The sequence below is a fragment of the Phaethon aethereus genome, assembly GCF_964289735.1.
Source record: "Phaethon aethereus genome assembly, chromosome: 28".
Lineage (NCBI taxonomy): Eukaryota > Metazoa > Chordata > Aves > Phaethontiformes > Phaethontidae > Phaethon > Phaethon aethereus.
Window position 1 is genome coordinate 1,700,549 of NC_138604.1, and position 15,572 is coordinate 1,716,120.

The following is a 15,572-nucleotide window of genomic DNA, read 5'->3' on the forward strand; positions in this document are numbered from 1 at the left end:
GCTTTTGGCCCCGATAGCATCCTGTGCAGAAGCCCCACAACCGAATTGTGTTAAAATACGTTTCCTTTCACTCGGTTGAAATTTACTGCCCGTTGTTCTCCAGTGTTTATTGTTGCTTCTGGAGAGTTCCTCTCTGGTTTGGACGGTAAATCCGCTGTCTTTTCAGAGGGTTTCTCTGTCCAAGAGACACGAGGAAAGAATTAGCGTCTTGCCCTGGGTCCGGATGCGGAGCTGCTGCTGCTTCACGCTGCTGCTGGCGGTTTTGAAGACGGTGAAGGTGAATATTTTTCAGCCAGTTTAAAAAACACATGGCAACTCCGAAGGGAGAAGCCGCAAAGCAAACTCGGCGGAAAGTTCCTCCTCTGCCAAATTTTCTCTGCGCGTGTGAAATCCTCGGGGCTGTGGACTCTCTCCTGCGTGGGCTCGCGGAGGTGGAGACGCCGAGCGGATACTCCAGGTGGATGAAACAAAATTCCTCGTTTTCCTTTCGGCTCTTCCTGCATCCCCGGCCTTTGAGGGATGCTCTCGTGGCAGCCGGAGCGGCGATGCCGTGGGAGCGGCGATGCCGTGGGAGCGGCGATGCCCTGGGAGCTGCGATGCCCTGGGACCGGCCTTTTCAGGGCTGCCCAGAGAGGGATGGGGAGCAGCAGCCGAAGGGTATCCCTCCGGCGCCAGCTCGGCATCCCCCGGCACCAGCTCGGCATCCCCCCGGCACCGGTGCTGCTCACGGCCGGACCGTCCCTCCCGTTTGCTGTTGGGAGGGGAAACACTGCACCAATTTTGAGCAATAATGATTCAAGCAGCAGATGCCACCTCTCTATGGTTTGTCCTTGCAAAGAATCTTCCTGGCGGGATTGATGAGAAAAAAAAAAAAAAAGGGATTTTTTGCTGCCCGTCGTCTATCCCGTCTCCTGCCAACGGCTTTTCCTGGGCTCCCCATCGCTCGTCTTCCCTGGAGAGGAAATTGTGGATGTCAGGGGGAGAAAAGCCTCCTCATTCCCCTCTCGGCAGCTCAAACCAGCACTGAAACCACAGAGCACGAAGCGCGATGAATAATTTTAGCCCCCCCCCAAAAAAAAGTGCAGAGAAAAAGATTAAGTGACTCACACGACTCAATGAACCCTGAAAAACAAGTGTGGGAGTGAGACCGTCAGGGCTTGTTTGTTGTCGGAGCGTGGTCTGATGAGGAGGCGAAAGACGGGGCCGAGGACCCTGGGGGGCTTCAGCGGGGTCCGGGGGGGGGCTCTGGGGTGGGAGAGGAGCAGGAGGAGCTGGGGTGGGGGCTGGCTGCGGATGCTGCGGGTGAATTTGGGATCATGGGAGGTGATGGGAAAAAAAAAAAGCGCGTGTCCCCCCCCATTTTTTTGGTAAGGGGGCTGGGGGCTGCCAAGTTGAGGCAGGCGGGGAGCGATTTTGGGACTGGCTTCTCCCTCCGCTGGGGCTTGGCACGGGGCACCCTCGCCTCAAATGCGACGTTATCGCTGCGGAAAAAAAAAAACGGACCCGTGGAAAACCGAATGGACCGGCGTCCCCCCTCTATCCCCCCGCGGCAACGCGGTGCGCGCTGCAAAACCAGGGTGAAATGGGGCTGGGGGGGCTGCGGTCGGTAGGTACCCCGGTACGTCCCGGTACAGCCCCCAGCAAGGGGGGTGCGGGTGCCCGGCAGGGGCTGAGCCTCTGCCCCGTTACCCGGTGTGGGAGCTGAGAAAGGAGCCGGGTGGGTCCCCCAGGACCCCCAACACTCGCCCCTTTGGGGGGTCGGTCCACAGCCCCCCCGGATCGATGGAAACAACCGGCATCGGCTGTAGCTGAGCCCTGTTGAACCCCGGGGCTGTCTCGGCTTCCTTTGGAGTCCTTCTTCCCCTCGTCCGTAAGAATTAGGTTTCTGTGCCTGATTATAGTTTTTTCTTTTTTTTTTTTTCTTCTAAAATAATCAAATAAAGACATTTTAAAATTCCAAATTGAAGATTAATGCAGAAATTGGAGACGGATTTAAATTGCCCGAGCTAATCACCAGCCACTCGACTGCTTATGACTTTATTAAGAGGAAAAAAAAAAAAAGGGGGGGGGGGGAAAAGTCTGGAGTGTCACGGAGGAATAATGATTCACGGGCTCGTTGCTGCCATCTCCTCCTCCTCAACGAGCATTGCCGTGCCCACGCGTGTCCTGCGGCGCGGGCGTTTTCGGGCTCCATCCTTGGCGTTTTTCGAGACCAGGTTGGATAAACCCCTTTGCAACCCTCCCGGCCCACGAGCTGAGCGGCAGGATGGAGCAGAGACCTCCCCGGGCCGGGGGGCAGGAGCCGTGCCGGCGCTGGGGAGGGTGCTGGGAGGGTGCCGGGTGCTGGACGGGATTTGGGGACAAACGATCTCATTCCTGTCTCTCTCCTCGAACAGGTTTCTGAGCAGCTGCTGACGGCTCAGCCCCGCTGGATCCGGCCGCAGGAGGGTACCATGAACTGAGCAAGGAGCACCGCAAAACTCTTTTTTTTTTTTTTTTTTTTTTTATGTTTTGGCTTTTTCCCCTTTGTTTTTCATCCCCCTCCCCCCGAAAAAGCCCCTCCACGCTCTTTAATGAAAGCCTTTTAAAACGGGGTTACTTTTCCCCTCCCCTGAACTGAAGTCGTGCCGGGTGCGGTGAGGATTTCCCGGAGAAGATGGGGAGAAAAAAGATCCAGATCCAGCGGATCACGGACGAGCGCAATCGGCAGGTCAGTGCTTTCCGTCGGCTCCGCTCCCTCCTCGCCCGCTCTCCTCCCGTCGGATATTTCATGGGTTCTGCTTCAAAATGACCCATTTCCATCCCATTTTGAGCCAACTGGGGCTTTTTTTTTCCCCCCAACCCATAAAATAAGCAGATGGGTGAAACTCGGCGCCGGGGTGGGATTCAGGCGGATAGCCGGGACCAGGCAACGGTGCCGTGGCGGGGAGCCGTGGCCCTCACCCAGGCGTCGCTCCTCGTCTTGGAGCTCCTCGCGCCGTTTCCATCTAAGCGCTTTTCCAGAAGAAAGTATCTTCTCCAGTTAGTTCCCTATTTTTTTCAATTTTTTTTTGTCTTGCAGGAAATAGATTTCAGTTGACATTTTCCGTGAGGTTTTTCCAATCAAACACAGCCACAACAAGTATCCACTTTTCTCAACGCAAACAACGCAAAATATTCTTTTTTTGGGGTTGTGTGTTTTTTTTTTTTTTCCAATTGAAAACTTACACGGGCCCAAGGTTTTTTGCTTTGTGCTCTGCTGAAGCCAAGCCCTAGACATGGGTGCAGAAATACGCGCACGTATCTCGGAGGAAAAAAAAAAAACAACCCATTTTTTTCCCTAATTGACGTGTTCCTTGAGTCGGACCGGCCGAGCGGCAGCGCTTTGCCGGACCGCGTTTGCTCTGCGATGACTCCGTCGATGTATTTCCCCGTAAGCACGAGACTTTTAGGCAGGTCCCTTTGCTCCCTGGCTCCCTGCAGTCCTTGAGTTCGGCTCAGCAGATCCAAGCCTCTGCCTTTAGTCCCGCCACCGCTGGAGATGCCCCGCCACGCTTCTTTTCTACCGCTTTTCTTCCAGAAAAAAAACCCCCAAAAGTATGTGAATATATATTCCTGATGCTTAAAAAGGGGCGAATACCAGAATTGGATGAACCGTTTTATTGCTCCACGGCAAAACAATAGAAAATTGCAGGTTTTCTTCATTACAGCTTAGTTTGGTGGCTGGGGGCTGGGTGTAAAATGTTTTTTGATAATGTCCCAGCTGCTCATGGCACTGTTTATTTCCCTAATTAGCCGGAAACGGGGCGTCGGGGGTTATTAAAGGAGCTGGAGTGTGTTTTATGGGACAGCCCTGCTGAAGGTTGCGTAGGGCGGGGGGGGGTTGCAGCCGTCGGAGCCCCGTTAGAAGTTCGGATGAATGGAAAATATTTGGTAATGCTGGAGGTCGACGGCAGCGCCGAGCCCGGTTGTATAAGCCTTCAGGGAAGGGAAGAGGCGTTTCTCTGCCAGAGGCAGAAGCCAAGGCGGTGGGAGGCGTTTTTGGGGGGCGTTGAGCTACGCCTTGGCGCGGGGCTTGGCCGAGGGGGGCTGGAGACGCAGACCCCGGCCGAGTGAAGCCCGGGGTGGGGGTTCAGCGCTGGGAGCCGCTCTCGACGCCCGGGTTTCCGCTCGCGGCGCAAAGGGAGGTCATCGACAGCGGCGGTTCGGCGCGGGGCACCTCGGGAAGAGCCGCGGCTGAGCGGGGGCTCTCCAAAGCCCTCGCTGCCGGGTGAAGCTCTTCCTGTGCATCTCCCACCCAACCTACGGCATCGCCGAGTTCGACCCTGCTCCCGCCCCGGGTCTTGCCTGCCGCGGGCGCGCGGACCGTGAGCCCGCGTGGAGGAGACCAGAGTTCCAGCAGGAGCCCAGACCAGGGGAGGAGGGCGAGTAAGAGTCACTAATGTCATTAGAGGAATTACTGGAGAGGATTTGCCATAACAGATCAGACCACGAGTCCCTCGGGGTCAGCCCGCTGGCGCTGGCAGCAGCCAATACGGTCTGCATCAGGGGAAAGGCAAAAATCCCCCGCTAGTGTGGGGCAGTAATTCCTTCCTGACCCCTTTGGTGATCGGCTTACGCCCCGAAGCATGAGATTTGATTACCCTCTTAGACTTACGAGGTTAATTCTTCTGGGCGAGACTCGTGCGCGGCGGTCGGGGAAGGTTTGGGGTTTCTGTCCCGGGTCCCAGGCAGCCGCGCGGGGCGGCGTTCGCCGACGCCTTGGTGCGACGGGGCTGGCCGAACGGCCGATCTTCGCTTGTCGCTGCGGGAAGGAGGGACGCCAAGACGGAGGGATGCTCCTCCGCCCTGCCTCTGGCTGCGGAGGGAATATCCCCTCACCGCAGAGGGACGGTTCGGTGCTTTGGGTCCTGCTTGGCTCTGCTCGGGCTGTTGGCTGATTCGGGGCACGTAACCCCACGCTCTCCTTCGCAATACCCAAACCGGGCTTGTTGCCGGTCCTCACGGCCAAGAGCCGGCCCCTTGCTCGCGCGCCTTGGCCTCTCCCTGTTGCGTCTGGTCTCGGTGGCCAAGCGGGCTCCCGCTGCCCGGCGAGGTGCTTTTCGGTGAGGTGTCCGCGGCGCCGGCGGCGGCAGAAACGACCACCCTCGGCCGTTCCCTCTGTCTTGGCGGAGACGCCGCGTGTTTTCCCGTCGAGGGCTCCTCGGGCTGCTTCGAGCGTGAGTCAGAGTAGCGGGGCCGTCTCGGCGGAGGACGGCGAGGCACGCCGTGCCGGGCTTGCGGCTGCTGGCGGAGCTGCAGCAGAGCAGCCGGTCTCGAGCGGGGACGCGGGAGCAGAAACGCCGCCGGCATGGCGCTGGGGAGCCCCGGGCTGGTTTTAGTGCCTATCCTGCCGCGGGCTGCAGGAGCAAAACCGCAGCTGGGTCCCGCCTGAAGTCACACGGTGCGGCAACGGCTGCGGTGCGGTGCCGCTGGCTCGGGCTCGGTCCTGGGAGCAGCCAGGGCCAGCGCCCAGCAGCAGAGATTTTGGGTGGCCCAGAGGTCCGGGATGCCACCCGGGAGGGGGAATTGTCGATGACACCGGTGCCGGCCCTCGAGTAATTTAATTTGCGTCGCGGCGCGCCGGAGCTGGGGCGGACGCTGGCGACGTGAGCGCCGGTGCTCGCAGCCCGACCGCGGCGTGAGCAGGCGCACGTGGCGGGGAGCGGCGGCACGGGGGGCCAGCCCTGCGCTTCCCAGGGGATGAGGCGATTAGAGCCAAATCTCGTTACTGCTTAACCATCTCTGGGAGATGGCGGGAAGGGGCGGGCGCGGGGATGCGCTCGGCGCTGGGTGCTGCCGCCGGCAGCGCGCCGTTCCCTGCGGGTGGGCGAGCGGCTGTCTGCGCCGCAGCCGGGATGGGTGAGCCCCGAACCGGCCCCCTTCCCCGCCAGCTGGGTCCTTTTAGGAGCGGCGCGGCGAGAGCCGAGCGCGGGCTGGGAGACGCGTCCCCGACGCCTGCCCGGCGTCCGGAGCGGGTTTGGGAGCCCGCGCCCAGCGCCGGCCCCGTGCCCCAGCCAGCTCGCGAGGATCAGTCCTGCAGACGGTGCCTCGTTAGCTGACGGCTCTAACGATGGCTCGAGGCGGGGCCGGTTGGGAGGACAGGGGATGCAGGCACGAGCCCGGTGACCCCAGCTGGGCAGAAAACGTGGAAAAATGCCCCAGCGAGGTTACGGGGACGGCGCGAGGGAGAAAGCGGACCCGGCGCGGGGGCTCGGGCTGCCTTGGGGGAAGCGCGGCCGCCCAAGAGAAGTGGGTGCTGGCAGGCAGGGACGGGGTGGGGTGGGGTGGGGCAGCACCCTGGGCTGCGTCGGCGCAGCCGAGCCCCCCGGCTCCGTGGCTCCCAAGGTTGGGAGCTCGCAGCTACTGCAGTGAGCGAGGACGAGATCTCCACGGCTTGAATATTCAAGTTTTTTAAAAAAAAAAGAACCAAACCAGCAACCCACAGCCCCCGGACAGATGGTAGCTCTACTGGGGATTTTGCTGAAATTTATTTTCTCTTGATTTGGCAATATGTGATTTCCAACGCTTGTGAAGTCCACGCTCATCTTCGTGCTTGTGAAGTGTCTGCTTTTGGAGGATCCCAAAATAGGCAGCGATACGAAGCGGTTGGAAGAGGGTGGTGAGAGAGGAGAGCTTGGGGTGGTCGTCCGTTGGGGAAACTGAGGACAGAAGATTCCCTCTGCCCTCGCCTTCCTTTTGCTCTTCCCGCAGTGCTCATCCCAGTTTTCTCCGGGAGGTGTCGGGTCCGCGGCGGCGTGGGCACGGCTTCTGACCACGGCTCCCCTTGTTTTCAGGTGACCTTCACCAAGCGCAAGTTCGGCTTGATGAAGAAAGCCTACGAGCTGAGCGTCCTGTGCGACTGCGAGATCGCCCTGATCATCTTCAACCACTCCAACAAGCTGTTCCAGTACGCCAGCACCGACATGGACAAGGTGCTGCTCAAGTACACCGAGTACAACGAGCCCCACGAGAGCCGGACCAACGCCGACATCATCGAGGTGAGGCCGCCCGTCCTCTCCTCGGCTTTGCCGGTGTGATGGAGCCAGGGCCGGATCCGGCGCCGCCGCCGGACGCGGGAGCTCGGGGCGGGGCGGGGATGGGAGCGAGCAGATCTCCGACGCTGGGTTCCGGCCTGATTTTACATCTTTTTGGTCCAGCCTACAAAAATACTCCGCTCTGGGTGGTGGAGTTTGAAGCCGACTCGAGTTTTGTGCTGATCTGCTGCCGTAAAATTGAGGTGCTGGTTTGCTTTGGGGGCCTTTCCCGTGGCCCAGGCAAACCGCGGGGCGGTTTGGGGGGCGTCTCCCGGGGCTGCTGCGCGGCGCTGCCGCGGCGCGGCTGGCGGCGTCGCCCCCGGTCGTTGTTTCGGACGCGCACGGAGCGGGTTGTAGGAGGGCACCAGCGGCTGAATCACGGAGTAATTCAGGTTGGGAGGAACCTTTGGGTGCCCCTGCTCGAAGCACGGCCGACCTCACGGCTAAGGTGGGCTCGCTCAAGGCTTGCCCGGCCGCGTTTTGCGGGTCTCCGCGGACGGCGAGTCCCGTCGGAGCAACCCCAGCGCGGCCAAGGGCGCCGTGTCCTCCAGCCTGCCGGCGGCGCCGGCGACGCTCGGCCACCATTTGCTGTCGGCTGACCCCCCCCGCCACCGCTTCGTCCCCGTCCCTGGCACGGGCACAGCGTTGCCGGGCTCGAGCGCGGGGCATTCGGCTCGCGGCGGGGTGCCGGCGGCGTCCCAGCCCTCGGCCGCGCCCTCTCCCCCGCGAAGGTGGGAGCCTCGCGGTTGTCGCTTTTTAGCGTGCGGGCAGCTGCCTTTACGCCCGGGCAAGAGCTTGGCTGGGTAATTATTGACGTTACAGGCATAAATTAACGCCCGCTGAGCCGTTAGCGAGGGAGCGGAGCGGCACAGCCCCGCCGAGGGCCCCGGGCGGATCGGGGGCAGCCGCTCGGCGCAGACCTCGCGTGGCACGAAGCTTCGGCGCCTCAAAGCGCCGCTGGAGGAATCGGCTTCGCCGGCTGCTCCGGCCGTGCCGCTCCTGCCTTTGAGCTTTGATTTCGTGCTCTCGTGCTCGGGCTTTGATTTTGTGAAGGAGAAGGGAAAAAAAAAACCCCAACCTACCTCCTAAATATTGCTTTTCTTTTTCTTTTTTCTTTTTTTTTCTCTGCGAAACGTGTCGTTTTGGGAGGTTTAGATTTAAGGAGGTTTCTACCTCCTCGTCCACCCGGTTCCCACCGAGGTGCCGTCGCAGCAGAAGCGGGTTGAACCGCGGCCAAGCATCCGGCGGCGCCTCGCTGGGGTTCGGAGACCGTTCTGCCGGCGCACGGTCGCGCAGGGGCCTTAGAAATGGTTCAGAAATGTCCTTTTTGGCCCCTTTGAGCCAGGTAGTGCCGGGCCACCGTGAAAACGCCAGGGTTTTGCAGGCGCGGGGTTCCCTGCCGTGCGAGTCAGCGCAGCCTCACCCAGCCTCTCCGGGATGCTCAGACTGCGGCGCCCGCAGCGTCGAACAGATTTGTCTTGGCCTAAAAATACCGTAAACATTTTGGGCAGCGTTCTCTGTTCCCTTATGGTCCAAGATGCAAACACTCCCAAGCCGACAAGTTACGCACAGTCCTTGGCACCCAAAGAAATACTGTGTTTGCACCACATGAAGAGCTGGATCTGCATCCAAAGCCGAGGAGAGGAACATCGGGAGCGGAAGGATAGTGGTGGATGGCAGGAAAAAAGAGCCCGAACGCGCCGGGCTCGGCACGTCTCGCCGGCAGAGCCACCCCGGAGCGAAACCCACGGGGGCACGGGCGGGTACGAGCATCCCTGCCCATCCTCGTCTCGTCTTGCAGCGGGGTTAGGGCTACTCTAAGCTTTTTTACCGTTTTCTCTCCCAAATTCCTCCCCCCGCAGCAGACTGGTCCTGCTCCTGGTGCCGATTTCCGTCTCCCCGCTTGCCCAGGTCGGGTCCCGCCGGCCGGGCTTTGTCCCCGCCGCCCACAGACCAGTACAAACTGGGGTAACTCAGATAACTCTTCTTTCTCGGTGGCTCCCGGTTGAACTTGACTCTTCCAAGGGTATCTTGGCACCCTCAACGCTTCCCCAGCATCAAGCATTTGTAGAGTCCGGAGGGCACAGGCTGTGAATTTGCTACCGAATGTGATTTTCAGTGGATTTTAAGGGGCCGCTGCGTGTATCTCCCTCCCCTTCTGTGCCTGCGGCCCCTTTCTGCCGGGGGGATGCAGCCCTGAAGGACTCCGACAGCGTCTCGGAGAGGATGAGGAGCAAAGGGAAGGGAACCTGGGCGGATCGAGGCAGAAGCCTCTCGATTGCGTTTTCCTGGCAGAGGAAGGCTGTGCCGAGGCAGGGTCACCTCGCCCCGCTGGTACCACCAGCTCCGGGCCGTACACGTTCAGCTTATGTTTTAAAACAAGAGTAAAACATGAGATTCCCCCTTTTTTTTTTTTTCTTTCAGTCCTGGGGAGGTGCAGTGCATGAGGGGCACCCGGGGCACCCCGTCACGTGCTGCTGATAAACCCTTGCGGGGGGTTTATCCCCCTGGATATTTAGGGAGAGGCGGAGCCGCTTCGGGATGCGGGTCCCCGGCCCCAGCTCAAGAGGGGTTCGGCACCCCGGCTGCCTTTTGGGGAGGACCATCCCCCGTGGGGGCACCTCCACGTTTCGGCCGCGCCAGCGATGGGCAGCGGCCGCCGGGAGCGGGGTTCGGCCGCGCAACCCCTGCGGCTGTTTCCGTGCCTGGCAAAGTCCTGGCCGTTGCAAGCTTTTAAGTCTGAGAAAATCTCTCTTAATGCAGAGAGGGGGGTTTCCTTAATGGGGGGGGGGGGGGGACAGCTGAGGCCCCCGGAGAGGCACGCTGGGTGCCACGTGCGCGCCCGGGCTGGGATCACGCCGGCTTTGCTCCTCGCTGTCGCTTCTCGTTTCCTCGCAGCCCGGCTGACGTGCCAGCTCCTGATAAAGGACTTGGCGAGGAGCGGAGCTGGCCGGGCACGGCGATGCGCCGGAGCCGGCTCGAGTCACACAGCAATTCCTTTCCTTTCCTTGGCTGAACGTCCCGGGGAGCCGGAGGGGGGGGGGGGGGGGCTGCTTTTTCCCCAATTCTCCTTCCTGGGGTTGTCGTTCCCCAGGGTGCGTAAAACGGGGCGTTTCGCGGGGTGCTGGGGAGGCGGCGAAGTGCGGCGTCTTCATCCTCATCCCCCAAGCCTGGGGGCCGTTGAGCCTCCCCCCTCTAAGGGAAGTCGACCACGTCCTGGTCGAGCATCGTTTCCTCTCACACGTCCCGCCGCTCTCTCACCCTCTTCGGCTTGGGAATCCGCTCCCGGATGAGCCAGGATCACGGGAGCGGGAGCATTGCCCGGAAGAGCAGGACCTGCAGCGGGTCCTGCCGCGGGGGGACCCCCAATAGAGTGGGGGGGCCTGGGGGCAGCAGGGAGATGGGCCGACGAGGAGCATTTTGGTGGGTTTTATTTTTGCCGTGTGAAGTTCTCACGCTGGTTTTCCCCTTTGAAAACGTTCTGCTGCGACTCCTTCACGTTCCCTGATTTTAAATCTCCTTTATATGAAAAATAGTCGTGTTCCAGTGACAAAAGAGTTTCCTGCCTCTTTGCATCTTCTGGTTTGCCCCCGGGAAAGGGAATGAGGAGGAACGAGGAAGACGGCAACACCGGCGGTCCCTTCTCTGCTCTTTTCCGAAAGACCTTGCGGGGACCCCGAAAACGGGAATCTTTGGGTTTGATTCCCCCTCCAGCAGGACTTGTTGCCCTTTTACATCACCTTGTCAAAAAGCAGGAAACGCGGGGGGACACGTTGTTTTGCCAAAAATGGAAAAAAAAAAAAGACCCAAACCCTGCTTGTACGGCTGGAAAAGCCATTTTGTCGTCCCAAACCTCTTTTTGAGCGGCAGATTGCCGCGAGCCGCTTCGGCTCGTGTCCCGCTGCGGTGGCACCCAACCACCCGGTGCCGCCGGTGCTTCCCGCCGCGCCGCGGGTCGTCCCCGTCCCCTTCTTCCCCTCCCTGCCGGCAGCCCCGTGCTGCGGCGAGGGTTCTAATCCAACCTCACGCCGCAGGCAGCTGCCTGCAGCGCCCGGGAAGGCTTTTGGTCATCGAGCGCAGCCGGCTCGATTCTTCCCGGGGCTGCCGGCGGGTTCCTCCTGGAGGAGCGGGGACGGTGGCAGCGCAGCCGCCCCTCGCCGCTCGGGATGCCGCGCACCGAGCTCGGCGGGGAGGCGTGGGTCCCAAAGACAATGAAGTTACGGCTAATTTTACGAAGTCAGTGGCTGGGGAGAGGGAAGCGAGCGAGGGAAGAGCTGCTGTCCGAGTTGAAGCTGTATTAGACACCAAATGTGTTCGACCTGGAGAGGAGGAAGACCTCGGGAGATGCAGAGGGGCCGATGCTGCTTGGAGGGGGGGGTTCTGGGTCTGGGTGAACGGAGCCGCGTTCACCCCGTTGCTGCGCTTTCCTCGACGGAGGGAACAACCCCCGGGACGATTTCACGCGGACTTAGAAACGGCAAAACGCGGCGGCCGCCCCGTTGCCTTTTCCTGCGCTTTGTGCGGGCGGTAAATACGGGGCAGAGCCGGGGGAGCTGGAAGCTGCTTAAAAACTCCTGGGCCGCTTCATTGCTGCGGATTTTAGGAAGGAGAAGGGTGTTGCTGCTCCGCCGAAACCTCTTGAAAATCCAGTTGTGAGGTTCCCTTCTTCGAGGTTGCTCCTCTGACCCCCTGACTCCTGGAGCTGCTGGCAGCCTTTGGCAGAGGAGAGGAGCTTCCAGGGATGCGAGGGATTGCCTTCACCTTTCCCGAGCAGCACTAGGAGGGCAGAGGCGAGAGATCCGGTTATTGCCGCTGCGAAGAGAACCGCTGCGAAGTGGGCACAGCCTGATATTAGACATCGGAGAATCTCCCCAGCCAGCACCCTTCACACGCGCCTGGAGGAAACCTGGCTTCATCCTTTCCGCTGCTCATGGAACAACTTTTTCCGTTTTGCTTCTGAAAGAGGAGGAGGAAAAAAACTTTATTTTTTTAAAGAAGGGCTCAACTTTCCATCTTTCGGCTACGTTGGCGAAACAAAAGGTTTCAGAAAAAAAATCTGCAAAAAGCAGGTTCCCCCCTCCAAAAAAAAAAAAAAAGGCAAAGCCGTTCCTTCCCCACCAGCAGCACACGTTCCATTTTGTGGCCCGTTCCTAAAACAAACAAGGACACGTACAAAAATAGCAAAATAATAGGGAAAAATCCTCGGGAACCTGCAGAAAAAGCCCTGGGAAGCTTCCGTTCATGCCAATGACTCCGATTCCCACTACCCTGCTCTATAAAAAGACAATAAATAACATGAATTAGGGGTACCAGGAATTACTATTAGGTAATTAGGTGATAATTATGAGGTAGCAGGAATTATAATGGCAACACCAAACGGGGCTTCAGATGCCACCATGGCCAAGAGCGAGCCAGAGCCTTTGCTGTCGGAGCTGGATGTGGATGAGGACTTTTCCCCTCTGCAGGTTAAATTTTAAGTAATGAGCGTTAAAATTATGCTTGTGGAGGAGTAATTTTAATTGAAAACGTTGTGAAAAGCTTCAGCTGGATGGAAAACGCGATGGGTTTGGTGCCTGTTGCTTGACTGTTGCCCGTCGCGACGAGAAGGACGTTGAGGTGCTGGAGCGTGTCCGGAGAAGGGCGACGGAGCTGGGGAGGGGTCTGGAGCACAAGTCTGATGGGGAGCGGCTGAGGAAACTGGGGGTGTTCAGTCTGGAGAAGAGGAGGCTGAGGGGAGCCCTCATCGCTCTCTACAGCTGCCTGAAAGGGGGTTGTGGTGAGGTGGGTGTTGGTCTCTTCTCCCAAGTAACCAGCGACAGGACGAGAGGAAACGGCCTCAAGTTGCGCCAGGGGAGGTTTAGATTGGATATTAGGAAAAGTTTCTTTATGGAGAGGGCGGTCAAGCATTGGCACAGGCTGCCCAGGTTGGTGGTGGAGTCACCATCACTGGAGGTGTTCAAGAAACGTGTGGACGTGGCACTTGGGGACACGGTTTAGTCGGCTTGGGGGTGTTGGGTTGACGGTTGGACTTAATGATCTTAAAGGACTTTTCCAACCTTAACGATTCTGTGATTCTATAAGCATCCACCACAGCAAGACCTGCGGGCAGAGGCAGAGCCGCGCGGCGCGGGTGCCGTACCCATGCCGAGCAAAGCCTGCCCGCGGTCTTTCCAGCCTTTCTGGAGATGTCGCCGGGTTTAATCCGCTCCGGCAAAAATTCCCCTACGAGCTCCGTGTTTCCCAAACCTCGCAGGTAGATGAAGAGCCGCTCCAGGCTGTGTTCTGGCCTCAAAATAGAGATGTTTATTACTGTTTAGGAAGACAGAGGAGAATTGTCAAGGCTTTTTTTTTTCTTTTTTTTTTTTTTCCCCCTACTGAATTTGGCATGAGAAGAGATCAAGACTTCCAGGAAATTCTGTAGCTTTGACTTCTAAAAAAAATCAATTGGCAAGTGATGGTTCCGTAATAACGCCTAATTGCTTTTGGTATTTTGAAAATAGAATGATTAAACGTGCGTGTGTAATGCAATCTGCAAACCGACTACTAAGCACGAAAGAGGAACTTTTGGGGTTTTCACCATACCCTGCGCGTAGCCCCAACGCGCGATTACCGGGCTCCTGCTAACGAAGGCGGAGATGTCGCATCGTTAACCCTCTGCAGCAGCACCCAGGACCTTTGCTGCTCGTGCAGCCGGGGCTCGGTGCGGGGTTTGCTGCCCGGGCGTTGTCACCGTCACCCCTCGGCATCACCCCTAACGGGGCTCGCCGTCACCCCCAACGGGGCTCGCCGTCCCCGGCGCCCACGGGCTATCGCCTTTCGCTTACCGTTTCGGTGTTTCTTTTCCTATTTGCAAGAAGGTTTTCCCTGTTTTTAGCAGGAGCGCAGGTATCGTTAAGGTTTATTTCCCCTCCTTGTCGTCGCAGTGATCGTAGGCGAGGAACGCGTCTGAGCTGGTACGGGTCCAAATTCGGCTCCGGCATAAACCGATCCCTTGAAAGCAAAGACGTTCCCCTCCGTCCATCCTCACCTTGTAATTCCTTAATTAGGCACGCCCTGCCGCCGCATCCCGAGGGCCAGATCCCGACTCTTTAACCCCATCGAGGTCAACGACATCTCGGGGCGAAGGTGGAATTTGTGCAAGGGCGAGTCCTCGTCTTTACGGTCCGGGGGTTGTTTTGGGCGGGGGGGGGGGGGGGGACCTGCCCGTCTCGGGCAGCTGCCCGTGATCCCCCAGCCCTCTCCCAGATCTCAAACTGTGCCGATTGTGTTTTCAGACGTTAAGAAAGAAAGGTTTTAACGGCTGTGACAGCCCGGAGCCCGACGGCGATGACTCGATAGACCAGAGCCCCTTGATGGAGGATAAATACCGTAAAGGCAGCGAGGATCTGGATATCCTGTTCAAGCGATACGGTGTAAGTACCTGCCCCTTGGCCGGAAAACCTTCATTATATGTTCTTTTTGTTTTGTTTTTCTTCTGTTCGATGTCCCTCCAACCTCGTCCCCCGATCCCTCCCCGACACCCGTCCCCCCCGTGTCCCCCCCCTCCCCGAACGTCACAGGCGCTGAACAAGAAGCACAGGGAATGCGAGAGCCCGGAAGGGGATGAAGTGTTTGCGTTGACCCCGCAGACGGAAGAGAAATATAAAAAGATTGATGAGGAGTTTGATAAAATGATGCAGAGTTACCGGCTCGCAGTGAGTAGCTGGTGGTCTGCAGCCCCCCCCTCCCCGCCCTCCCCCGGACGCCTCCAGGTGACGGGGGGGTGGCTTTTGCATGGCTTTGCTTCGGAGCCGTGCTGTGCCTCGGGAGCCGACGCGTGCAGCCCCCCCCAGCCCCGAACGCACCCCGGGTCTGATGGGTGAGATGCCCTGGGGGTCCCTCCTGTTCCCCACCCGGAGAAGCGGGAACAACCCTTGGGAAAATCATTCCCATGAGCTCCGGCATTCGTGAGCCTCCTCGGCTCCGGCCGGGCAGCGCAGGAGGGTGTTGCCGTTCTCCCTTCCTTTGCTGCAAATTCTGGGTTAGGGCCTCCTTTTTCACCCTTTTTCGCCCCAAAAAAAAGGATTTTTGCCGGGGTTAAGACCCCAGCGCTCCCGCGAGCTGGCGGCGGATGCCGGCCCCTCACATCCCTGTAAGACTCAGTCCGGTTGGGGCTATTCCGCATTAATTCCCCTCAAATCCACCGAGCCCTGGGGGCAGCTGGTGGCCGTGGCAGAAATCCAGGGAGGTTTTAGCCTGTGATCCCGGGAGCCATCGCCGGGGTGGCATCAGGACAGCGCTGAAAGGGATTTGTGTCAGGAGACAGGAGGAGGACGGGGGCACGCTGCAAATTAGTTGTTAGTTCAAGGGAGCAGAGACTAGAGATGCGGGCAAGGCTTCTTCAGAGGGATTAGCCCCGAGTCGCTGCAGCCATAATTAACGCTGCCAGGAGCAGAAAGGAGGCTCATTTTCAAGGGCTGGATGCAGCACGGCAAAAATTACACCCCCCCCTACGCTCCCCCCTCCGAATAATCTGTC

General features: G+C 59.1%; 1 protein-coding gene across 3 annotated transcripts in view; it reads left to right on the plus strand.

The window, feature by feature from the left end:
- Positions 1–470: 470 nt before the first annotated feature.
- MEF2D (myocyte enhancer factor 2D) overlaps positions 471–15,572 on the plus strand; it is a 31,676-nt gene continuing 16,574 nt past the window's right edge. For all 3 annotated transcript variants that reach the window (XM_082011609.1, XM_082011610.1, XM_082011611.1), the window contains exons 1-3: positions 471–2,710; positions 6,816–7,019; positions 14,330–14,467. In XM_082011609.1, coding sequence (XP_081867735.1) covers positions 2,657–2,710; positions 6,816–7,019; positions 14,330–14,467 — 396 coding nt within the window. In that variant the 5' untranslated portion in view covers positions 471–2,656. The remainder of the gene's footprint in view (positions 2,711–6,815; positions 7,020–14,329; positions 14,468–15,572) is intronic.